The sequence below is a fragment of the Mus musculus genome, chromosome X, assembly GCF_000001635.26.
Source record: "Mus musculus strain C57BL/6J chromosome X, GRCm38.p6 C57BL/6J".
Lineage (NCBI taxonomy): Eukaryota > Metazoa > Chordata > Mammalia > Rodentia > Muridae > Mus > Mus musculus.
In genome coordinates, this window is record NC_000086.7 from 95,418,962 (window position 1) to 95,445,063 (window position 26,102).

The 26,102-nt window shown below is 43.9% G+C and overlaps 1 protein-coding gene across 1 annotated transcript; it reads right to left on the minus strand.

Moving 5' to 3' along the window:
- Positions 1–1,351: 1,351 nt before the first annotated feature.
- Amer1 (APC membrane recruitment 1) lies at positions 1,352–25,879 on the minus strand. Its single transcript, NM_175179.4, has 2 exons — positions 25,697–25,879; positions 1,352–9,637 (listed from the first exon to the last, which is right to left on the minus strand). The coding sequence occupies exon 2, from the start codon at positions 9,547–9,549 to the stop codon at positions 6,151–6,153; it is 3,399 nt and encodes a 1,132-aa protein (NP_780388.2). The 5' UTR covers positions 9,550–9,637; positions 25,697–25,879; the 3' UTR covers positions 1,352–6,150.
- Positions 25,880–26,102: the final 223 nt, after the last annotated feature.

Below are 26,102 nucleotides of genomic sequence, written 5' to 3' on the forward strand. Positions count from 1 at the left end.
CCCTATCTATTATGAGTCCTTACCTATTGTTTATTTTTGCTCTAAAGGAAAACAGAAGAAAGGCACCTTGCTATGCAGGTAAAAAGCTGGGTCTCAAACCACAGAACAGCATGGAATGGACTAAAATGAGAGTTACCTGATTTGGGAGGAGTTGAGATAGATGAGCTACAAGTGAATATAATCAAATTACAGGCTATATGTATGAAATTCTCAAATTGTGCATGTGTGTGTGTATATGTTTTTTAGCAGATTCCCTCCACAATTATGCTTTCATTTGAAAAGACTTCCTAAGGGACCACAGCCAAAAACAGAAGCATGTTTTCCACCTATTTTGTCTAGTAGGTCTACTATACCAGTCATATGGGCAATACAAATAGTAGCAGAATCCTACTTCAGGCCAATTGAATTTCTGGTGTGGGGGAAAAGGTTCAACTTAGTTGAAAAGAATCCTATAGGATGCTGGCTGTGGTGTTGTATGTCTTTAATCTTAGCACTACGAGGATAGCCTCAGGTACATCTTGAGTAGAGGTCAGCCTGATCTATACAGTGAGCTCCAGGAAAGCCAAGTCTTTTACTTAGTCACAAAATTAAACAAAAAGTCATCTAGGTTACTCATACATAGCCTAATATTTTAATTTGCATTTAAGGAAATTATTGATGATCAATTGATTAAGGCACAAAAACTTAGTGAAGAGGCCTGGGCCACTTTGATATCTTAATTCCAGTTAATTTCCAATGAATGCGATCAGACTAGGTAGACTTCAGCAATGCTTTTGCTACATACATACACACACACACACACACACACACAGACACACACACACACACACACACACCCCTTGGCAATCAAAACCTACCATTCCCTAACTGAGCAGCACAGACACAGATCTCATTTTCTGTAAAATGCCAATTCCCCTCTGATGAGATTCTCTATCTTCTAATTTCCTTCTGACTTTCCTGGATTCATGAGATCCTGGGGTCACTTAGTCTCTTTTCTGGTTTGAAAAGGGAACCCAGGGATCTTTTCCATTGTGCTCCTTTTTGGTGGAGGGTTAGCACATCCTGTGACTGACTGCAGAAGTGCAAATTAGTCCCTGAAAATGTACAGAAACTTCAGGAACAGGTCTTAGAGTGTAGATGGTGTGACAAGACTGACTAAGATACATGGCACAAGTTGAATGAAATATGGAAGTTTCCTCTAATTTCCGTTTCAGCTTTGGCTTGTTTTGCCTATAGAATGACTCCCTTAATACCATGAGGTTTTTTGTTTTTTTTCAATTTTCCTTTAAGAGAAAATCCATCACCCATAGATCACATGAATGCTGTTGTAGAACAAACAACAAGAAAACACTTTAGTGACTGGAGGTCCCTCATGAGCACAGAAGTTTATTAGCATTCAGCAAATGAAATATATGTTGTAACATACAGGCAGTGTATCAGGATATCCAGATGCCAGTGAGTGCTAGGGATGGAGAGGTAACAAATGCAGATGATTCCATGATGTCTCAGGAATGCGGAAGGGAAGCTCAGGTGCAGCAACAAGCTACAATCCCCTTTCTGTCCTGGAAGAGAGAACTCTTACACCTAGACTCATATCTTTCTTCTTCCCCCAGCCATTTTATTTAACGTGACCTAAATATACATTTCTGGTTTACCCCAGCCCTTCCCCACCCCCATATACAGCGGGGAAAATAAGCACCAATAGTAACAGGAATAATTAAAGCCCCCTCTTAATAGACCCAACCCTCACAAATGTACATGCCATGTGGATTTTCTTCTTTGGAATGACTACAGGATGGAGAAACCGTGGATCAGGCCACCCAGCCATGACTGTAACAGTCACCATTCCTAAAAGTGCCATCCTGGTTAAAGAGACAACTCAGCCATTAAGGGCTAAGACTTACAATAAAAAAACAAAACAACAAGAGTTCAGTTTCCAAAAGTACCATCCACTTGTGAGCTGGAACAGGGAAGGGAAGGAGGAGGCAGGATGTGGAGAGATTCTCCCAAAGTAGCAAGAGGGACCAAGGAATCACCTAATGCCTTTTCTGGACAATGTTGCCATCTTCTAAATTGCTGGCAAGTCTCATTCAAGGGTGTCTCCCAAGGAGATGACCAATTCCTGGAGGTTGAAATAGCATTGTCATCTGTCATCCCGAGTCTCCTGGTGTTGAATGAGCCCCTAATGCTCCATTGGAGAAACTTAATACAACAAACCACACAATATGGGCATGATACTTTGCAAAAAACAAGCACAAAATATAAAGAAAGGAAAAGAATAAAAGTCAAGAGGCAGGAGTACTTTCAAAACGTCTACACAAGAGAAGGAAGGGCTCAAAAGGTAAATAAAATGAAAGCTAGAAAACATGCTGTCTGCCAGGGTCCACATGCTTGCGTTACCTGGTATTGGTCTTCGGTACATGGGCATCTTCTGTCCTTACCGTGTGGAAAGAGAATGAATAGTGTGACACAGCCAGGTGGGAGAGGGAAAAGAGGGAGGGTCCTAGACACTTTGAGATGACATCCCTCTGCACGAGCAGCAGCATTTTTTGTGTCATCTTTTTTTTTTGTTTAAAACTGTAAACAGCACCGCTTAAAAATAAAATATATCAGAAAAGAACAATTGATAAACATTGTTTCCATGAATATAAAATGCAAACAATATAAAAATAGATAATTAGCTTTTGATATATATATTTATATATATATATTAAAAACAACTTGGATGCAACATACACATGGGTAAACTTGAAGTATCCCTGGTAAACCCCCATGCCTCCCTCTAGCAAGTGAGCCTAAGGGCTGAAGGCAGTGGTGGCACTGGTGCAGGTGAAAAAGCCACTGGTGGCAGGATGAAATCATGCACCCAACATTCTGAGTGTGGAAAGCTACTTCCCTCCTTGAAATAGCACTAAGAGGAGGGACACTGGCATTTACTGAAACCATTATCCACGAGGCTTGTGGTCTGGTATCTAAGCTAAAGCCAGATGATCCCCAAGGCAGAGCTTCCTTGGAGAATCTAAAGCACCAAGAAATTGGCATCCTGGCTTTGGAAGAGGCCTGCTAGGTGGCTTTCCATACCCACAGTCACTGGTCCTCTATGGACTGGGTTACTAAGAAATTCTCAGGATCAGAGCTGACACTATATAGTAGTACTGGGTAACAACATAAAGCTAGCCTCCTTCTGTCAGCACATCTTCCCTTAAAGTCACATCCAAATGCATTGTCCAAGGACCTGCAATGGAGTCAGGAGGTTCATCTGGCCACAGCCTTAGGGTGAACACAATAGCAGCACTTCTGGTAGTTTGTAGCATATTTGGTGCCAGCAAAGGAAGTACTTGTCCATGTTTGGACAGATACCTAGAGATTGGTTACATATCCCATTGGTAATCATGTTGCCATTACCATATATCCGCAGCCAAATCTTCTTTCCCCTTCTAGGCTGCAGTTAGTATTTGCTTTAGATACTCAAAAGGAGTCTGCTTCTGTAGACATCTTGGCTATCCCATTTTAGGTTGTAAATATTTTGTCCCTAGGCTAGCAGCCAGATCAGTGAAAGGACTTGGAAGGCAATGATGTTACCCAATCCACAAACTTCTACTTTGCCTCAGGTCCTACTCTAAGGTATGAAGTTTCAAAGCATAGCAAAATATATCCAAGTTATAGCAGGTCCCTTCAGAGATATTGCACTGTGCTGTCCTCCTGAACTGTGAGGGTAGATTCCTTCTTCCTCTTCCAAACAGGCTGGTAGCCCTTCTCCAGTGGGCTATGGAGGCTGTGGACAGCTCTAGTGCCTGCTGTAGATGGCAGCGACATGTAAACAGCAACTCAAGCTACCTTGACTAGGCAAGAGGTGTGGCTTTTCCTGTTGTAAAGGCATTGAGTGCTTACTTCCTGCCACCCAACCAGGCTAAGTTCAGCCTCACCTTCCCAGAACAGCTTTGGTAGGAGGCCAAGTGGTTAAAATCTGGGCATGTGTCTCTTATGACGATGTGGTTGGGGTAAGGAAGGCCTTTTTCACTTTCATTATCCAGATCCACAAGAGATGCACTTCTTCGTGATGTAGCCAAAGTCATCCAAGAGAGCTGATCTGAGGTCCTTGAGGGGTGGTTCTAGTGCTGGTGCCATGCAAAGTTATGAAGTTACTTACAAGGGGTTAGATTTTACCAATCAAATCTGCTCTTTTGGGGGAAAGGCACAGGGCCAATCCCAAGCTTAGAAACTGTGAAAAATATTATGAATATATGCCCTGGCAAAGAAAGTATGTCTACAAAGCAATCTTGACTCAGAAGGCCACCAGCATCTGTTCTCAAGGTAAATTGCCTTATTTTGAGCAAGAGCCCTATTGATATCTTCACTTAGTAGATGTGAAGATGGCTTTGAGGTGAGAAGAGGGACATGGGCAGAAGATTTAAAAAGTTCTAACTTTGATCAACATATCGATCCCCAAAATATTTCATATTCCAATACAGAAAAAAATTTAAAACAAGGTCTATCTTGCTATGTAGCCCTAGTGGCCTAGAACTCACTATGTAGAACAGGCTGGTCTCACACTCATATAACTCCAATTGCCTCTTCCTTCTGAGTGTTGAGATAAAAGGCACATACCTCCACACCGGGCCTGATGGAGAATTTTAAAGAAACTGTTTCATATAGATGATTAAGGAAATGTTGAACCTGGTCAAGATGAGCCTGTTGCAATGTTTTCCTGACACCAAGCTCTTCCCTAGTGTTTCCAACATTTAGGCTGGGCTTGCTTGGAGGCAGAGGCAGGTGGATCTCTGTTAGTTAGAAGCCATCGTGGTCTACATGGTAAGTTCCAGGCTAGAGAGAACTACAGTGTGGGACCTTGTCCAGAAAAAAAATATAGAAAAAAGAAAAAGAAACCTGCATGGATGCAAGAGAAGAGAGGGTGCTGTTCATTTCAGAAAGGACTGCAACTGCCATGCAAATCAGCCCTGTAGTTTGGCAGAGCAAGGGTACATTACAATCTTTCCTCTCAAGAAGCCTGGTCCTTTGAAAATGCTAAGAACTTGGCTAACTGGAAGATAAAAGCTTTTTAGTGTGCCTACAACAGGTGAGATGCCTTTGGCATCCTGTCTTAGACAAGCTTGGAACCACTTTACAAAGGGGCGGCCAAGGGTTTATTTATTTATTTACTTTTGGTTTGGGAGAAAGGATGGGAAAAGTTTTCCCTCCTAATCTGAGTTGCTTCAAGTTCCAAAGTCTGAGATCCCTTCTTGGTGTTTAGATAAATGGATCACCCTGTCTGTTTTCCTCTTTTGCATCTCACAACACCCAATGCTCTATATAGTCAAGCCCAATTTAGGTGGCTTCTCTTCCTTTAACTCAGTTAAGATACTACATTCATTGTGATGAGATGAAATTTTTCAGGGACAGGAAAAGGGGGAAGTTCTAAAATGCCTGCAACAGCCACAGGCTTAGGAAACAAACAAGATAGATATATTATTATTCCACAGCTCAAGACCTCACAGCATTTTCCATAAGCTATCTATCTTTGTATTCTGCTTGAATATGGACAGATTTAATCACCCCCTTATGAGGATTAGTGTTTTTGTCTTCAATCTAGACTATGGCAGGCCAGGTTAAAAGGACATCATCTAGTTGTGATACCAAAGTCCACAGCAACAGGGAGCGAGACACATGCTACTTGACCCACTCTAAACATAACTAACTGGGATAAATAGGTTATAGTCATTTGATGTGCTAGAAAGGAATGGGGTTAGGAAGGCTATGTACCATAACTTTATATTGCTAATAGCTAGCAAGCCTCCCATCTCTGGGTGAGAGTCAGTGCAAAAAATTGGCTGCTCATCAGTGGTTCATTAGTCAGCAAGGGACCAGAGAAGAGGGGTTCAGCCTGCAATAAGGATGCATCCCAAGCCCTGTATAGGTCACAAGAAACTCCAAAGCAAAAATTGGAGCACAGAAGCAGCAGCCTCCCTAGGCAGATATAATTGAGCTGAACCTGGCCAAAGATGGCAGAGGAAGGTGGGCAAAGTGAAAACTCAGAGGAGTTTATCTTAGCCAATAAGATTTTCAAGTGGAACAGCACTACTCACCCCTACCCCTCTGCCCAACCCTTGACCCCCAATTCACATGCTCAGGTCTCCATTCTGGAATTGATAACTACTTGGCTAGGTTTCCATTCATGGCAGTAGAGGAGTAGCTGGTAGAGAGAGAGGCACCTTGCTCACCCCTCTCCTTTGACAGGTCAAGGTTGGAAGCTCGATAGTGATTGGGTTGAAGCTGGAAGGGTTCAGGCCGCACCCTGGGCAGCTGAGGGATACCATGGGTGATACCTACAGGCTTGGCTTGAGACTGAGAGTTGGCTCCAGAAATGGAAGAGCAACTGGGCTCATCTACAGGCAGCAGTACATCCCGAGGCTTGGCCCTCCCACTCTGGGAGGCCTGTGATTGAAGGTTATAGCAAGGGCCCATGGGCAGGGGTAGGTGCGAAGGTCGAGCTAGCTGAGACACAGAGTCTCCAGGTGTTCTTCCTGGCACTGACACTGGCATTGCCACAGGAGGTACACAACAGGTTGCCTGCACATAGGAAGACTGATTGAAAGGCTCATACAACTGATTAGGGCTCATCCAAGCAAGACCTGGCCCCACTGGAAGAGGACAGTGAGCCCAGGGAGGCCAGTCATAGACCCCTGGAGGTTCAGTGTAGAGAGACAAGGGACTATCCCGACCCCATTCTCCTTCCTCTTCTTCACCTTCTTCATCTGAATCTTCCTGGTGGGCCTGGAGCTCATCAGACTCCATGTAACCCTGGGCTAGGTGAGAACTGGAGAGCTCCAGCTCCAGAGACTCTGCATTGTCAAGGGAACGGCTTCTCCTATTGAGTGCCATTGCAGCAGGAGGAGGTCGAGGGTGGACTCCGGGGAGTCCTAAGTATCGAGGGAGGCTGCTAACTCCCCAGGGCAGGCCTTGGTAGAACCGACTGTGATAGCTGTTGAAGGCATGTTTGTGGTAATAACCCAGCTCAAAAGCTTCCAAGGAGGCTGTAAGATCTTCGTCATTGTTGAACTCAGGATTCTCTTCACACTTGCCTTCTCCATCTCGTTCCACGTCAGCAATATCAAAGGTGACCATGGGGGGCAGCTCAGGGAGGTTTTGAGTGAAGGATGAGTCAGAATCAGAGCTGTAGGACATGCTGGTAAAAAGGTTTCCATTGCTGGTGAACTCTACTAGGGCCTGTGAGAAACTCACAGTGGCATTCCCTTCCTTCTCCTCTTCTTCTTCCTCTGGCTCCTCAGGGGGTGAGTAACTAGGGTACGCCTTCCTGGGTGAGCCTCCAAAATTTGCTTCTTGCATGTCTGGCTCAAACATGGCATCACTCTGGAAGAGCTGCATTAAACAAGTACTTTGATCTTTTTTGGAACAAGTCCCCTCAAAACGCTTCTCCAGAGGACGGAAATCCCTCCAGTCTGGCTCACTGCTAGAAGTAGCAGGGAAAGCTGAAGTGGTTCCCCGGTGAGAAGTCTGAGAACCTCCTGATGTCCCTGCCACCAGACCCATCACTGAGGGACCTAAGGGCCTCATCTGATACTCCAAGGCAGGCTTCTCCTGCCGTACCTTGGTCTCTTGGACTCGACCCTCTTGAGAATGAGCCTCTAAGGCCTGAGTTTCTCGGGCTCGGACATTTCTGCCATAAGATTCCCGAGTATGGGTGTCTCGGGCATAAGCTTCTCTGGCATGAGCCTCTCTGGCACATGCCTCTTGAGCCTCACGCTGCTCCCGGCGAAGTTCCCAGTATAGCAACTGCTTCTGGATGGTCACTAGCCGTTCTTCCTCGGTTTCCATTGCCCCAGGTGGCCGAGAAGAAAAGGGCTCCAAGTTCAAGAAAGGATCCAACATCTCTGAGTTGCGTCCACGGAGGTCATATAGGCAGTCATCCCCAGGTGGGGAGTGCTCAAGACTGTCATCTGGCTCATAGAACTCATATAGCGCATCACCACTATAGCTGTCCCTGGGTAGACAATCCCTGTGGGCAAGTCCCAGAGCCTCACCTGAATCATCCTCAAATCCTGGTGTGGTAGAGTCATAATAACCTTCATCACTATTGGGAGCAGACTCTTGCTGGTCGCTCTGAGGTGTCAAAAGTTCTCCAAGGCCTAGATTAGGATAAGACTGAACTGGGTCAAGAAGCATGTAGCCCTGGTGGCTGGGAGATATAGCAGTATGGTAGCCCAGATTCATATTAAATCTTGGGTATATCTGGGCACTTGCCCACAGATACTCTAAGTCATCATTTTCCTCTCCATCCTTAACCTCCTCTTCATCCTCTAATAATTCTTCTTCTTCTTCTTCTTCTTCTTCTTCTTCTTCTTCTTCTTCTTCTTCTTCTTCTTCTTCTTCTTCTTCTTCTTCTTCTTCATCATCATTGTCATCATCATCTGGCAAGGCCATCTCCTCCCCACCTCCTTGGTAGGTTACCAAGCAGGAACTTCGCTTGGTCCCATCTCGGTTGGCCCTCTGGCCACCAGAGGCCATGCTATCTGTCATGCTGTCCATGTCCTGTTCTGCTATAATGTCACCACAACCTGTCAGTGAGTCAAAGCTTTTTAGCGATGTAACATCCCCAAACAAGAGGCTTAGCTGATCCCCAACAGGGCCATTGGGTGGGTTTACTTCTCCTGCCACCACTTTTCCTTCTGTTTCTGAAGTGTGGGGCTCCTCTAGACTACCACCTTCAAGAACAGGCTTGGGCTGCATGAACTCTGAGGCACAGGTCCTTGTGAGTTTTTCTGGATTTTTACAAGCTGCCTTCTCAGTAGTTGGTGAAAAATGTACTTGTGCTGGAGACATTTTTGGTCCAGGGGCATCCTGGGGTTTGGCATTTTCCTTTCTAGTGTCTCGGAATATCTCCTCAGAGCTGGGCAGAGAGATTGAACTCACATGCTCATGAGACCTGGTTCTTGCCCCCTCAAGTTCCTTGGCCCCTGGCACACTTTGGTCAGCCCCAGAAGTCTTGCCCTTCCGGTGACGGCGGATACTGCTAAAGAAGCTTTTTAGGCTTTTCTTCGGCTTGTGCACAGAGGGTACCTTCTCAACTCCAGCTTTTTCTATGGCTTCAGTCCCAGATGTCTTATGTTTAGAGCCTATCTCCAACGCTCCATTGGCACTCTGGGAGCTAGGAAATTGAGCAGATGACTTGGACAAAGGTGTAGAGAGGTCTGTTTCTTCAATGACAACATCTTCAGGTCCCTGAGACGCTTCACTTAGACCATCGTGAGTCTTACTCTTGTTTAGACTTTTCTTAGAGCTGACTTTCCCAGAACCTTTGCTTCGTCCACCCCCAAAGAAACTAGGCAGAGTACAGATTCCCTTCTTGCCACCAAAGAGTTTCATGGCAGTTTTCTTCAGCCTACCTGGGCCTGATAAGGGAGGCTCTGATGTTGGTCCTTCTGTTGCCTCAGTTGTCTTATTCTTGGCTCCCTTTTCAGCTCCCTGGTCTTGGGCATCGCTAGAAGTTGATGCTCCTTTGGTTTGAACAGCTTCATCCTGTTGACTCTCCATGATGAAGACAATTCTTCCACTGGATATGCTGCCTTTGGATTCCGGGCACACTTATAACATGATCAGTCAGGAAGCATCACAGTGGGGTCTGAAGGAGATAAGAGAGACAAAGACAGAGATAGATACTAGTGAGCAAGTACACAGGCTAGGTTGGTTTTTATGGGTGCTTACTGTCTCAGGATTCAATTAGAAAAGAGAGAAAATAACAAAATAGAAGTAGAAGGTACTCTACCCAACTCATTCTATGAAGCCACAATTACTCTGATACCTAAACCACAGAAAGATCCAACAAAGATAGAGAACTTCAGACCAATTTCCCTTATGAATATCGATGCAAAAATACTCAATAAAATTCTCGCTAACCGAATCCAAGAACACATCAAAACAATCATCCATCCTGACCAAGTAGGTTTTATTCCAGGGATGCAGGGATGGTTTAATATATGAAAATCCATCAACATAATCCAGTATATAAACAAACTCAAAGACAAAAACCACATGATCATCTCATTAGATGTGGAGAAAGCATTTGACAAAATCCAACACCCATTCATGATAAAAGTCTTGGAAAGATCAGGAATTCAAGGCCCATACCTAAACTTGATAAAAGCAACCTATAGCAAACCAGTAGCCAACATCAAAGTAAATGGTGAGAAGCTGGAAGCAATCCCACTAAAATCAGGGACTAGACAAGGCTGCCCACTCTTGCCCTACCTATTCAACATTGTACTTGAAGTCCTAGCCAGAGCAATTAGACAACAAAGGAGATCAAGGGGATACAAATTGGAAAAGAGGAAGTCAAAATATCACTTTTTGCAGATGATATGATAGTATATATAAGTGACCCTAAAAATTCCACCAGAGAACTCCTAAACCTGATAAACAGCTTCGGTGAAGTAGCTGGATATAAAATTAACTCAAGTCAATGGCCTTTCTCTACACAAAGAATAAACAGGCTGAGAAAGAAATTAGGGAAACAACACCCTTCTCAATAGTCACATATAGTATAAAATACCTTGGCATGACTCTAACTAAGGAAGTGAAAGATCTGTATGATAAGAACTTCAAGTCTCTGAAGAAAGAAATTAAAGAAGATCTCAGAAGATGGAAAGATCTCCCATGCTCATGGATTGGCAGGATCAATATAGTAAAAATGGCTATCTTGCCAAAAGCAATCTATAGATTCAATGCAATCCTCATCAAAATTCCAACTCAATTCTTCAACGAATTAGAAAGAGAAATCTGCAAATTCATCTGGAATAACAAAAAACCTAGGATAGCAAAAACTCTTCTCAAGGATAAAAGAGCCTCTGGTGGTATCACCATGCCTGACCTAAAGCTTTACTACAGAGCAATTGTGATAAAAACGGCATGGTACTGGTATAGCGACAGACAAGTAGACCAATGGAATAGAATTGAAGACCCAGAGATGAACCCACACACCTATGGTCACTTGATCTTTGACAAGGGAGCTAAAACCATCCAGTGGAAAAAAGACAGCATTTTCAACAAATGGTGCTGGCATAACTGGCGATTAACATGTAGAAGAATGTGAATTGATCCATTCCTATCTCCTTGTACTAAGGTCAAATCTAAGTGGATCAAGGACCTCCATATAAAACCAGAGACAGTGAAACTTATAGAGGAGAAAGTGGGGAAAATCCTCGAAGATATGGGCACAGGGGAAAAATTCCTGAATAGAACAGCAATGGCTTGTACTGTAAGATCGAGAATCGACAAATGGGACATCATAAAATTGCAAAGTTTCTGTAAGGCAAAAGACACTGTCAATAAGACAAAAAGACCACCAATAGATTGGGAAAGGATCTTTACCTATCCTAAATCAGATAGAGGACTAATATCCAATATATATAAAGAACTCAAGAAGGTAGACTCCAGAAAATCAAATAACCCCATTAAAAAATGAGGCTCAGAACTGAACAAAGAATTCTCACCTGAGGAATACCGAATGGCTGAGAAACACCTGAAAAAATGTTCAGCATCCTTAATCATCAGGGAAATGCAAATCAAAACAACCCTGAGATTCCATCTCACACCAGTCAGAATGGCTAAGATCAAAAAATTCAGGTGACAGCAGATGCTGGCGAGGATGTGAAGAAAGAGGAACACTCCTCCACTGTTGGTGGGATTGCAAGTTGTACAACCACTCTGGAAATCAGTCTGGTGGTTCCTCAGAAAATTGGACAAGGTACTACCGGAGGATCCCGCAATACCTCTCCTGGGCATATATCCAGAAGATATTCCAACTAGTAAGAAAGAAACATGCTCCATTATGTTCATAGCAGCCTTATTTATAATAGCCAGAAGCTGGAAAGAACCCAGATGCCCCTCAACAGAGGAATGGATACAAAAAATGTGGTACATTTACACAATGGAGTACTACTCAGCTATTAAAAAGAATGAATTTACAAAATTCCTAGGCAAATGGTTGGACCTGGAGGGCATTATCCTGAGTGAGGTAACCCAATCACAAAAGAACTCAAATGATATGTACTCACTGATGAGTGGATATTAGCCCAGAAACCCAGAATACCCAAGATATAAGTTACAATTTGCAAAACACATGAAACTCAAGAAGGAAGACCCAAGTGTGGACTCTTTGTCCCTTCTTAGAATTGGGAACAAAACACCCACGGAAGGAGTTACAGAGACAAAGTTTGGAGCTGAGACAAAAGGATGGACCATCTAGAGACTGCCATATCCAGGAATCCATCCCATAATCAGCTTCCAAACGCTGACACCATTGCATACACTAGCAAGATTTTGCTGATAGGACCCTGATATAGCTGTCTCTAACGAGACTAGGCTGGGGCCTAGCAAACACAGAAGTGGATGCTCACAGTCAGCTATTGGATGGATCACAGGGCCCCCAATGGAGGAGCTAGAGAAAGTAACTAAGGAGCTAAAGGGATCTGCAATCCTATAGGTGGAACAACATTATGAACTAACCAGTACCCCGGAGCTCAGGTCTCTAGCTGCATATGTATCAAAAGATGACCTAGTCGGCCATCACTGGAAAGCGAGGCCCATTAGACTTGCAAACTTTATATGCCCCAGTACAGGGGAATGCCAGGGCCAAAAAGTGGGAATGGGTAGGTAGGGGAGTGGGGGGGGGGAGGGTATGGGGGACTTTTGGGATAGCATGGGAAATGTAAATGAGGAAAATACCTAATAAAAAAGAAAAAAGGGGAAAAAAGAGAATTAAAAAATAATTTAGATCATAGGGCAAGTAACAGGTTGAGCACAGCTAAATCAAATATCCAAAATTTTGAAACACATGTGTTACCAACGTCTCACTTTGGGGAGCACTCTATACTTGATTAGTGATGACCAACCTGAAAGATCTATGCAACCCTTCCCAAACTTAAAATTTTCCTACTCCCAGCCTCAAATCTGGAATACATTTGGTCCAAAAGAAACCTCAGATAAAGGAAAGCAACCTGGATTATCTCAGAATATTCAATAAAGTAAGCCAGGCATAGCAGCACACGTCTTTAATCCCAGCACATGGAAACAGATGCAGGTGGCTATCTGTGAATTGGGAATCCAGCCTGGTTTACAGAGGGAGTTCCAGGATAATCAGAGCTACATAGTAAGACCCTGTCTCAGAATATAAAATAAGTTAAAATAGGAAAACAAATAAAGTAAAACAAAGGTCATGATTCAAACATGAACACCAAACCAAACCAAAACCAGCAATGTAATTCCTTGGAGGCCAGGGAGGAGAAGCCTCACACTGAGGGTCAGGAGCATGTATTTCCTCATCGTCCTCTGGGGATGCGTTACCTGAGCCTCTCTGTGCCAACAGGGAACAACTGCTGTACAGAGCAAACAGGAAAAAATATTTAAAATTATTTGCATCAAGATGTTCACAAAAACCAGCTTTAAAGTCAATGGTTTTGTAAGCAGCTGTAACTTTAATGCCTTGGTTCTCCACAGTGCACAGGGTTACTAAAGTTAGGCAAGATGCGTTTCAATAACTCTGGGTCCCTGTTACACATAAATGAAACAACATGGTTTTTTTGTTGTTTGCTTCCTGTTTCTTTATGCCACGCATTTCCTTAGTAATTTATCTTGATTTTCTCCTCAGATTTTTGCTCTCCACTTTTCCTAGGCTGAAGTGAAGGACTATTTGACTTGGGATTTACCTTAAACCTCAGTTAAGAACAATTTTACCTGTGACCCTCAAGAGCTTTAATCAGAACATCAGGTTTCAAGGGCTTTTCCGCCTTCATTTAAAATCACCCTTGTACAAATGAAATAAATGTTAAAAAGTCTAAAAAACAAAACAAAACAAAACAAAAAAAAAACAAAAAAAGAGAGAGAGAAAATAAGTAAACACTGGTAAAACCATCTATTCCATATGTTTTGTTTGCTGGTCTAGATTCTTCTGAGCTCCAGGGCATTTTAAACCCTACAATGAGCAACAGGCAGTTCATTGCAGCTCATCAGCTACCCCCTCACTAATCCACTCCCTTTAGACTGTTTTAAGTAGAGAGCAGGATTTGACAGAGGCAATTGTAGGTGTGCAAAAGCCCAGTTGCGCAATTGTCTCTGAGGAAGCTTATCAGTTATCAGGTTGGGGTCAGGAAAGGAGTAGAGAGGTTGCTTCTAGCATCACTGAAGTTTTGAAAATTGTGTGTGGGGAGTTGCTCATTGAGCCTTCATTGGGTTCTACTGGATCCAGGCCTTAGTTAAACATTAACCCGTACTATCACCAACATTCTTCTGAGGGCTGGGAAGACAAGTGTATCTACAGCTTTATCTTCTGCCTAGAGGTTCTCTTAATTGCCCCTAGGACAATGGCCAAACCTTTGGAACACCAGAGAAGAAACAACATTGAGTTGCAGATCAGAGCTGTAATGTAGGACCTGCAAAATGATACGGTAGCCTCCGAAAAAATATCATCCTGGCTTCTGTATCCTCTGTCCAAGAAGCTTACCAGCATCTACCTCTTTAAGTAACCCCTTATGGAGACTATATGAGGGGTAGATCTAGACCAGAATCTCTATTGACTCTTCCTGGCAAGTGGAAACACCAGATTCTACTGTAGAACTGTAAGGCAAAAATTTCTTCTACTTTGTTCCTCGTAATATCTTGATTCCCATCTAGGTTGCTATCTAGAAAGGGAACTTGAGAACACACAACTCTGTATGATTCATGCTCCTAGCCTAGGAGATATTTAAGTACATAAACTTGGTGTAAGCTGCACAATTCTGCTCAAGGCTACCTAGTCCCAATGCCAATAGAACTGGAATTAAAAAGAAGGGCTAAATGTAAATGAGCTAAATACCTAATAAAAAATGGAAAAAAAAAAAGAAGGGCTAACCACCTTCTACACCAACACACCCCATCATTCCCTTGGTTCCTGACAAGTCTGGTATTTTCCAGTGACAGTAAACATCTAGCATTTAAACCAGTGATTAGCCTTCAGAAATCTAGCGATCCTTTCTTAGAAAGCCCTTCCCTTCTCTGAACCCTCTTTGTAGATCTAAGGGTAACAAAGGGAGACAGAAGAGCTGTTGGGATTGAGAGAGCAAGATGCTAAAACAGCAGGGGAAGGGAGAGAGTGAGACTGAAGCAGTCCCAGGAATCACTGGCCAGAAAACTGGTCCAGTGACTGAATGCTACATTAAGGAGATTCACACAGTTAAAATAATGTAGTCCAGCACTGGAGCTGAAGAGAAACTAGCAACTATACTCTAGCCTGTGATTTCATTAGACAAACCTCTCCTACTACAATTTCGTGCCTGGTGCCTCACTTAGTTTGACACATTTAAATCATCAGAGTTACCCGAGTTCCAGTGCTTTGCTAAACAACCAGAGTCATACACTTCTGACAGAGTTACAGAGATAAGAGAAAAACTCATCTGATCTTCTCAGTGCAGAGATTTAAGTTGCTATTTTCTCAAGTTATGCATTTCTCTGTGCCATATATCTTGACATTACACTCTCAACACTCAGCTCTCTAATGAATAGACAGTACCCTCACCACTAAGCACATGACTACCTAGAATTCTGTGCCTCATGTTATAATGAAAATATGGGCCCAGCATGTAGCTGAATTCCTTAGTATTAATCTTCTCACTTCAGCCTTGAAATTACTAACAGGATTGCCATTATGGCACTGGGGATGGGGGTGGCAGCAGTGAAGTTATATGTGAAACTGTATTTCCTGGTGTGTAATTTGTAAATTAAATCTCTCTGAACATTCAGTAAGTGACAGACACTAAAGTCGGTGTATCAGGCAACACTAAGAAGTGGAACTCTCAGTCCTAGCTTTAGAGAGCTTATAGGCTAGTAGGGAGAAAATCTTATCTACAGAAGTTTGAAGATACAGCAAAATATAGGCCTTCAAAGAATAGCCTATTATTTCTTTTTGTTTGTTTGGTTGGATTTTTTTGTTTTAGTTTTTTTATTTGTTTGTTTTTTGAGACAGGGTCTCTCTACATAGTCCTGGCTCTCCTGGAGTTTGTCATATAGACCAGGCTGGCCTCAAACTCACAGAGATTTTCATGCCTCTGTCTCCGAGAGCTGGGATCAAAGAAGCCCTGTCATTTCTTTATACTCTGCTAATGAGCCTTTAGATAAAAATAAAAGGTAAAACATACTCCCTGGGCTCAGAAAAGTTGCCTTGTCCCAAAACCTGTGGCTGGGGAGATCCCAGACCTTAGGAGAGAACCTACTACTATTATTTTGCTAAATGGATTCACTACCAAATTGCTTTCTAAGCACTTTATACTCATACATCGGTACAGCTCTCAACCCCCATCAGGGCTTCTTTTTGAAGTAGACAGTGATTAATGAGATGCTGTAGAGTACTCATCTCTCAAGATAAATCTGTATCATGCCTCCTACCCCAAAATTCAGGGATCATCAAGGAAGAGGGGGCAGAAATACTGTAAGAACAAGAGGTAATGGAAGGATATTGCAAAATCTTTTCTGGATATGCTAAAGCTACTGCACATATGAACTTTCAGCAACCGTGACTGCATGTCCAAGACCTGCAGTAGATCAAGTCAGCCAAAATTTCAGCATGGATTGGTAAAGGACTCAAGAGCCCCCTTCCCTTCATGAAGAGCTAATGGCAGGCAATGATGGCTGCTGTGGGGAGGGAGTCAGCTTTCTTCAGAAGTGTGGCCCCTAGTGTGTTGCTTGTGTTCCAGTGGATAGTCCTATATCCACACATATATGGCATCACTAATTGGACTCATTGCAATAGAAAACAAAGAAGAGGGCATTAAGTTGTAAGGGAGATGGAAGATGGGTCCTGGGGGAGGAGAGGGGAATGATAGGTGGGTATAGTCAAAATCACTTTACACATGTATGAAATTCTTAAACAACAGATACGTAGGTAGAAGACAAGTAGACAGACAGATAGATATATTGATATATAGATAGATGATAAAAAAGAGAAAAGAAAGTAAAGATGCTTTGAGGAGGAAGAAGCTTCAGTCTGGACTCTGTCAAGCAGTAGGGAATGGAAATGGCAGTGATCTAGATGAGGTATGTGTTCTTATCCATCAAAGGGGACTCATTCTAGTGGATTCAATCAGGCCCAGGGAGCAGTACTGGTTAGAATGAGAGTATCCCCCATAGACTCAGATGTCTAAACACCACCAGATGGTGGCGCTGTTTGAGGAGGATTAAGAGGTATAAGATTCTTGTAGTAAGTTTTGTCACTGGAGGCAGGCTCTGAGAGTTTATAAAGACTATGCCATCTGTAGTTGGTTCTCTCTGCTTTATGTGTGAAGCTCAAGATATGAACTCTCAGCTTCCTGTTGTTGCTATGCCTGCTAACTACTGCCCATGCTACCCCAATCATTATGAATTCTAAACTTCTGGAACCATAAATTAAATAAACTCTTTGGTTTCTGTTTGTTTTGGTTTGTTTCAGTTGTTTTTTGTTTGTTTGTTTGTTTGTTTTTTGGTTTTGTTTGGTTTTTGTTTTTGAATGTGGAAGATTTCTTTGGACTAGAAAAGCAGTTGAATGGTATAAGCAGAGCTTAATGGGCTGAGCTTGGAGACAGTGCTCAGATCAAAACAGACTCAAGATGCCTGGCTCAGGATGTTTCAGAGGGAAGCAAAAACTTCAGCAGCAACTATGCTAGAGAAAACTTTTGTGTTTCTTTGGCAAAGAATCTGGTTTCATTCTGCCTTTGTCACAAGAACTTTCCTGAGGCTAAATTTAAGACTAATGTACTAATTTCTTTGGTGGAGGAAATTTCAAGGTAGCAATAATACTGAATCTCTGTTGTGGTTATTCATAGTGACTTTTACGCAGGTGTACAACAACAAAAAAAATAGCAAGTAGGGTAGAAGGAATTATAAAATGTAAAGTTTGAAGAAAAAAGAATCACCAGGAAACTTAATGCTACGCCAAAGATTCAAAAGCCCGAGGCTATAAAGTATATGTCCTTTACCCTGGGACAGAGATTCTATTACTTCAATGTAGACCTCCCTCTTACCCAGACCCCAGGTTATGTTTTGCTAAGCAAGGATCAATCTTAAAACTATGTTATATCTCTCTCTTAGTTTTTTTTCCCTTCCAGAACCATGCCCTTGCCTGTGTTCCACAGAACACCTTGAAGGAGTACAGTAGAAATATTATATAGATCAAAGCTCCCTAAATCTGGTCTTATTTAGCTATCTCTACCCTAAGGCTTCTTCACACTCCTTATTAATCTATCATGGTCCTCAAACTGTCCTTCTAAAACATGCGATTCTGCTTTGACCTAGGGTAAGAAGAAGTCCTTCAGGAGAGAGAACTGGAGCCCAAAACATAAGGAACAGCAAAGGACAAACTCTAAAGCTCCCTTAGGCTGGGACTGGCTTTCCTTAGGCTCTTGCCAAGAAAGTGGTCCTGCCAAATGCAGAGCTCCTCAACACTCAGATTTCTCAGTCAGTGTGGCTGGCTGTTTTTCAGATGGGCTGTTGGGAACCCTACCAAGATACTTGATATTCCCAGATAGAGACTACTAGCTGCAGTCACTGTGACTGTAGCAGAGTACAGGCTGTGGAAGAAAATGATGGAACCACTTAAAATCCAAGAAGTAACCTCAGGCCATTTTGGGACAAGCAAATGCTGGCTCCCAAAGAAGAGCGTCCTTCTTTTCACCTCGACTTAAACCCCAAGTAGAAGAATAGCCACAGACTCACCTGAAACACTTCTCTTGAGGAAGAAACAGTTTTAGTTCAACCTTGACATTTTCTGTTCTTGGCCTAGCCCTTGACCAGTTTAATAGACAGGAAAGAACCTGGGTACAGGTTCAGAGGCGTGGCCTTTACCCATGATAGTTTCCAGACTCATTCCAAGCAGTCTTAATTTATCCAGTCCCTCAGTATGTTAGTGGAGAGAGGGTAAAGAAGCTGTAAAAATGCTGAGTATCCTCCCTTTAGAGAGCTAGACAGTTCTTCACTGGAATCAACTCTGCCACGCTGGGAGAATTCAGCAAGTTATCCAACCTGTCTGACCCTCATATTCCTGAACTGTGAAATGGGGCTATTGAGAATTTCTACTTATTGAGATTATTGTCGAAACAAACCCAATGCATGTAAAGTACCAAATAAAATTCATTGCACAGCAAAAGCTCAAATGTTATGGCAAATTGTATTAATGTGTATCCCAACGATGTATGGCTGGACAATTTCTAGCAGTAAATCAACCCCAATCAGGCATTCTCCAAAGCTCTATAGGTATCTCTGAAACCTTTTCAGTTTCCCCTAAATATAAATTATGGTGATTATGTAGTTATACCACAGGAAGCCTTACTTGCTCATTAGACCAACTTTTAATGTCAAGGGAGCTAACAATGTTAGATCATCTGCGAGATTCCAGATAGGATCCAAGCCAGAAAGATCAACATTTTAAACTGAGCTAAAAGTGCCACAATCAACAGAAATGCAATTAACACACCCTCTCCACCCACCGTGTGTACCTACCAGTATACAAGGCGCTCCCTATTCACTATTCCCACTATTTCTTCCCGGTACCACATTAATCCCTGGTCCTGGCACATGGTAAAGCCTTGTCACTGAAAAGAAAAATGTGCCCGGACTTGGGGAAAGATTTGTCTAAGGTCTCTAATGGGATCATGACAGAACTTGAGTAGTTTCTAGGCCTCTTGAGTTCCACTTCCCTGGCACTCTGCTTCACTTGTGCTGGGCCCCCAATTAAAGAATTAGGACGGGTGTGAATATGATCAAAACACACTTATGAAATTTTCAAAGAACCAGTAGAACATGTTTTTAAAGTACTGGGCCAGGAGAAAAGCAAAGGTTCCCTTTATACCTGTGAATAGCTGTCGTTTCCTTTCATTATTCTGCCCTGTCTCAGCTCACTTTAACTTTTCCTGAAGGGTTTCTTGTCTATAGCTGTTTTTGGTCTTACCCAGTGCATTCAAAAAACAAAACCAACCAACCAACCAACCAACCAAAAGACAAAAGCCCCTGATGACCTCAGTACTCAGGTGCTATCTATTCAGCTGGTGACCTCTTCCCTCATCAATAAATGCTGTCACCACTCCTTTCAAACTACGGGACATATCTTCTGTTTTGTTTCCTTGGGAGAGAAGTTTGAGGTACAAAAATTTTTTTAAAATTAAAAAAAAAAACCCAAAAAGCTGAACTAGAAAGCTAACACAGTGGACAATTTTGAAAAGTTTGACCTACTTAAACATAATGTCCTCTGCTACTCAAGTAGCACATTACTGGTGCCCATAACCACCTGAGGTCAAAATGTTCATGGTATGAAAGAAGGGCTCCTGGTTTGGAACAGTGGAAATGATCGAAAGAGTCCCCCTTACCCACTCCTGCACCACTCTTCTTTCCGAATTTGCAGCATTCTTTTCAGAAAACAACTCATCAGTTCCCGATGATCCACAAATCCCAAAGCTGGCCTTGTATCCCTGCCTTGATTCCCTCTGTCTTCAGCTGCCCTGTTCACACATGCATCCTTGCTTACTTCCTTCTGGCAGGCTTCAGTGTGTCCACTGAGGTTCTCTCACAAGGCCTCTCTCAGTCACTGCATCTACCTTGGAGCACGTGCTTGGGATGCTGGTTCAGTTGGACTCTAACTCAGCTGGAGTTTGCCAGCCTGAAACTGGAATGCCAGTCTCACCCCTTTCAGGCAGAACCATTTGAGAAAGTATCTCTCTGAGACAGAAGTGTCCTGCATGTGTGAAATGAAGAGAAAAATACACCATATCTTGCAAAACTGGTTATGGATGCAAAGGCAAACTGTTTACTATGCATGGAGCAGATAACTACATAATGGGCTCTTTGGATGAGGCTGCTTGCAGCCAAGGCACCTTGTCTCTATTTGTCAATTGGTCCCCACCGGAGTCCTCTGAAGTTGATACAAGCTTTCTAATCAAACCCCTTTGTCTGACCTTCAATATCTGCTTTTCCCAAACGCCCACTGAAAGTTTTTCAGCTTTATTTCTCTACCCTAAGGTCTCAGAATATACAGGGATCTTATTCAGTTCAGAAGACAGGGTACCAAAACACAGCCCTGAAATGAGCCTTCTTGAAGGTTTCTTTTTTTCTGTTTTATTTCCGGGTTGTTTGTGTTTTGGTGCTGGGGGAATACACACAGCATCTCATATGTGCTGGGACAGTATTCTAATCCTCAGCCCCACTCCACCCCACCCCACCCCTGAGGAGCATCCTAATGCCTCAGCTTTGATCATTTCTCAGCTCACAATCAGAATCTTTAAGATCCACTTACTTGCCCCTGCCTTTGAGTCTCATCAGAGAGATTATTTTACCAAGTAGAAGCTATGTCTGCACAACGCACCCCCACCCCCCTGCAGTGTGTCAGTACTAGCCAAGCAAAGGCAAAATCAGAGACAGGCTGTACCTGCTCCATCTATTCAGAAAGGGTAGGAAATATTTCCTCTTGGGGCTAAAACTTTATCATCTAGTTCATCTGCCTAAACTGGCTTTGCACAGAGAAGCTCAGGAGATGACATCCAGAGTCTCCCTTTTCCATTTTAGGTAGCCTAACTGCGAAGGAGTGAGAGAGCTAGAACTCCCTTCTCTGTCTTTGGTTCTGAGGAGTTACAAATATTCCCTGATAAAGCAGAAAGACAAGGAGTCCATGGCTAGGTAATAAAGATGGCAAACTTCCTCACCCTGCAGGCCTGAGACAAAAGCCTGGCAGCTTAAAACAAAAGCCTTGCAGGCTTTTTCTCCAGGTAGAAGGCCTCTTGCTGATGGACTGGCTCAACAAGTTTAAGGCCAGATCAGGACATGTTTACACAACAGTTTTGGGTCAATCAGCCATCTGGCCTTTCTTCAAACTGACCAATCCTAAATTAGTGAAGGAAGACCCTTCAGAAACTTACCAAGAAAAAAAAAAAAACAAAAAAAAAAACCAAAACACAACAACAACAACAACAACAACAAAAAGAAAAGCCAAATAAATAAAACGAAGCCCCTAAGGAGCCTCTGAGCTCTGGCTCCCTGAGTACCCCTCTATCTTGTGATGGGTCTTCCCCTGTGCATGCTTGCTGTGTGTATCTCTGTGTATGTTTCATACATGTCATACAAGCATTTCTTTACAAGCACTGTGTTGCTGTTTGCTCCTCTGTGCTGTGTTCCAGAATTTTCCCACTGCTAGCTGCATGTTCAAGATTTTTCCTGCCTTTAAATTATTTAACAGGCAGAGAAAACAAAGCTGATCAGGACCCCTAGACAGCAAAGGTTCTACAAGTAAACTCATGAGAAGATAAGCCTGCTGCTGTTTTCCTTATTTCTTTGGACTAGTGAAGCAGGGGTATTTCTTCCATACACTGAGTGCAAATATTACAGTTCTTGAGGTGCCAACTTTTCCCAAATACTTCCCTTCTCCAGATACTTCCAGCCCCCAGCAGGCTGCAAGCCTTAATCTCTTGACTGAGAGGAAAAAAAAAAGTGTTCCCAGAATGCAACTGCCACATAAACCCAGGCAGCTTTCACTTTTAAGGACTAGGCTAGTGGGAGGAGGGAGTAGTAGTTCATCAAATGTGCACTGACTGAGTGGTGCTTCCTGGAGACCTTGGGCACAACATAAAGGACTACCACAAAAGAGCAATAGGCTGTATCTCCTCAAATTGCTGTGTCTTGCTTGCTTTCTAGGCCACATCTATGACCATAGGGGGCTTAACTGCTAGTCCACACAAAAACCTGTGTAGCTGAGAGATGTGGGGGGTAAAAAGAGGCCTGAAGGATATTTCTCTAGCTTTTAGCAAATAAGTATTTAGGCCCAGGTGCTCCTCCCCAACCTATGAAATGCCAAAAGGAATCTTACAGTGTGAAATTTCCCTCTTGTGATAGCATGCCCCTCCCCACACCTCTACTTAGAACTTTAGAGGTAACCTGTTACCTACCTAACTTGTAGGATGCTTTCAATCTCTAAGACCCCATTTAAAAACCCTTTCAAAAACTCTATTATTGGGCTGGTGGTGGTACACCCCTTTAATCCTAGCATTCAACACAGGCAAATATCGATGAATTCAAAGGCACTGGCTTACAAAGCAAATTCCAGAACAGCTGGGACTACCTAGTGAAATCCTGTTTCAAAATAATAACAAAACCCCAAATTACCCCAATACAAATACCCCCAAACAATCAAACACCCTTCCATTCTTATCGCTGGTTCGAAGGTGCATCCACCACCCCCAACCCCTGACCCTGACCAGCCTTTGTTCAATGATCTAAAGATCTTCGCCTAAAAAGATTAGATCACCATTTCAAGGCTTGATGTTTGGCAGTTCCCACCACTGGGTCCTAAACTCTTTTGCACCTCTGAGTTATGCCACCTCCACCACTCACCCTGCCTGCCAGGCACTCCCTTTCATTTCTCATTCTGTCTATTCTTTCTCTACCAAACTCCTGTACTTCCCAGCTGCTTTCTAAATGCAGAGAGAGAGATCTCTCCATGGCACTTTGCCTGTAGGCTCATGAATCAGCAACCAAAAGTATGCAGAGCTCCAGGGTTTGAGCAGTCCAGACCCTGATAATAGAGGGAACTAATTATGACTTTCTTTTTGAATGTAGTAGCAACCCAATCCCTCTTTCCACCCACACTAGGTATATTATATCCATATCTGAGCCTTAGGCACGTTTACTTTATGTTTCATGGATTAAGGCAAACACAAGTTGGGAGGATAAAGGTCTTTTCTAAAGTTCTACAAAGACAGAAAGTCCTTCTGGAACATTCACTCATTAATTGCTTTATAAATCTAGGATCCTAGAGGGTTGTAGCTGAGGCCTAGGCTTTATTTACCCCTATGAGGGTTCTGAGAGAACCTAAATACCTATATAAGGGAAACAAAGCAGAGTCAGTGAAACTTAACTGTACAGGAGTTCCAAGAGGTCTGCTCATCTAGAAGCAGCCTGAAATGCCCCAAAGAGAAAGTTGGTTGAGAACTGAGGCCTGAAAGGGAGGGACTTGGACAAGTGTAGGATGAGAGTGTTTGAGTGTGGGAAAGGTGCTGGACTGAAGTCAAAGCAGGGCAGAGTCAGATGCTGGAAATAAAAGACCAGCTGCAAAGATGTGTTGAGGTCTGGTCAATTAGGTAGGGGTGAAAATAATGTGGTATCCCCAATCCTAGCTTGGGTGTATGTGTGTGTGTCTATATAGCTATATCTATAGATAGATAGATAGATAGATAGATAGATAGATAGATAGATAGATATCCCATGTTAACGTTACAAAGTAAGAGATTTATTTACTGGGTCTCAATGCCCCACTATAAAGCTGTCCAGCCTGCACAGTCCCTTAGTCAAATCCCCTCTCTTATTCTTCAGGAATGCCTTAATAGTCCAGAGTGGTGCACAGAGTAGGGCACTCGAAGGAATGGGCTTTGTTGGAATCTCCAATGGTAGGACAGAAAGTCCAACAATGCAGTGCCCGGAGACCAGTCCATACCAGTGTTGCTGAGGCAGGCCAGCCAGAGACGCAGAAGACATATGCGAACAGGGCTGTCTACACTTCTCTCAAGGCGAGTCCAGCGACAGGGAGGATGGTCCTGCTGTATTAGTCCCGCTGCCGCCTTTGCCTCCCATGGCTCATCTGGCAAGCTTAGCCCCTCAAAGGGGAGCTCAGGAGAAATCACGCCTTTGGGCGGTCACCAGTGTCAGAGGTGTCTGCAGCAGACAATGACAGCAGTCTGGCAGGCTGGGTATTTTAAGTAACTGAGAAGTTGTAGGATTTGTCTGCCTTATATATACTGTGTGTTCTTTACTACAACGACGGCCCCCTCCGCCTCTAGCAGGGAAATCCCCCCACAATATTGTGCCTATTGCTATTTTAAACCAAAGGCTGGAGAGAAAAAGAAAAAAAAACGCGCCCTATGCCCTACAAGGGAAAAGAGGCGCGTAGGGGGTGGGGGCGGCAACAAAGCGGCCTTGCAGCTCTAACCCAAGGGCCAGTAAGAGCTCCTGGTCCAGCCCGCCTGCAATGGGGGTGGGAGCCAAACGACAGACTGGAGGCCCAGGAGGGGGTGCGGCTGGTTGGGACCATAGGACCAAGGTTCCAGGATAAGTGGGAAGTTCAGAAACCCAACTGTGCTCCCTTGAGGAGGAACAGACTGTGGATATCTTAATCCACCCTAAAGCCAGTCTCAGTCTGGCCATAAGCGAGCGCGCCAGCTTCCTCTGCAGAGGAGAGACATAGGAGATGCACCGCAGAGGGGAGGGGCCACAGCAAGGCCTCGCGGGTGAGCAGCACCGGCCTAACAGCTGTTCCAGAAAATATACTACAAACAAAGATAAGGAGTTCCCGGCCTGCAAATGCGTTCTCCGGGTGCTGGCTAGCGGCGCCCTTCCCGGAACCACGCAACAGCACGTGTGGGCCCATCCCAGCCTCCCATTACAACCTAGAGGCGTAGCCCAGGATAGTCCGCCCGCCTTCCGGCCCTCCCACCCCACCCCCCAGCCACGGTCGCCCGGACCCTAAAGACTAACGGCCGCTGGGCCCTTCGCTGGACAGTACGCAAAGCGAGTTCAAAGAAAGACCAGCAAGAGGCTGGGACTCCGATCAGCCAGGCTCTGGAAACCCTAGTCCAGGAGACCAGAGCGGAGCACGCGGGGATGCACTAGACCTTCAGCAGGATGGCTCTTAGCTGTGTGCAATGCTTACCCTGCCAGGTCCAGCTCCCAGCGCTGTTTATTGTCTGCTGCGCTGCTCCGATTTGAGCTGGAGCCTCTGCTGAGAACGCCACCACTGCTCCTGCCGCAGCCTTCACCGGGACTACAGCAGTCTTCTGCGCCGACTACCCTTCTCCAGGCTCTGGGCAGCTCCCCCATACCCCCTTCACCCCGGACTCCACAGTTATAGGGTGGGACGTCCGTGATATGATTGGCAGGCATACAGTCCAATCATGACGGCTGGAAGGCATGCCCTCGCCCGCCCACTGTTTTCCTTGGTGCTTCTCTCTTTAAATGCAAATAAATCGGGCGTGGTATTGGCAGGGGGGCGGAGAGGTTGTCGAACCCCTTGCAGGGACTCCCTACTTCCGCTCCCACGCGGGGCGGGTTTCAGCGTG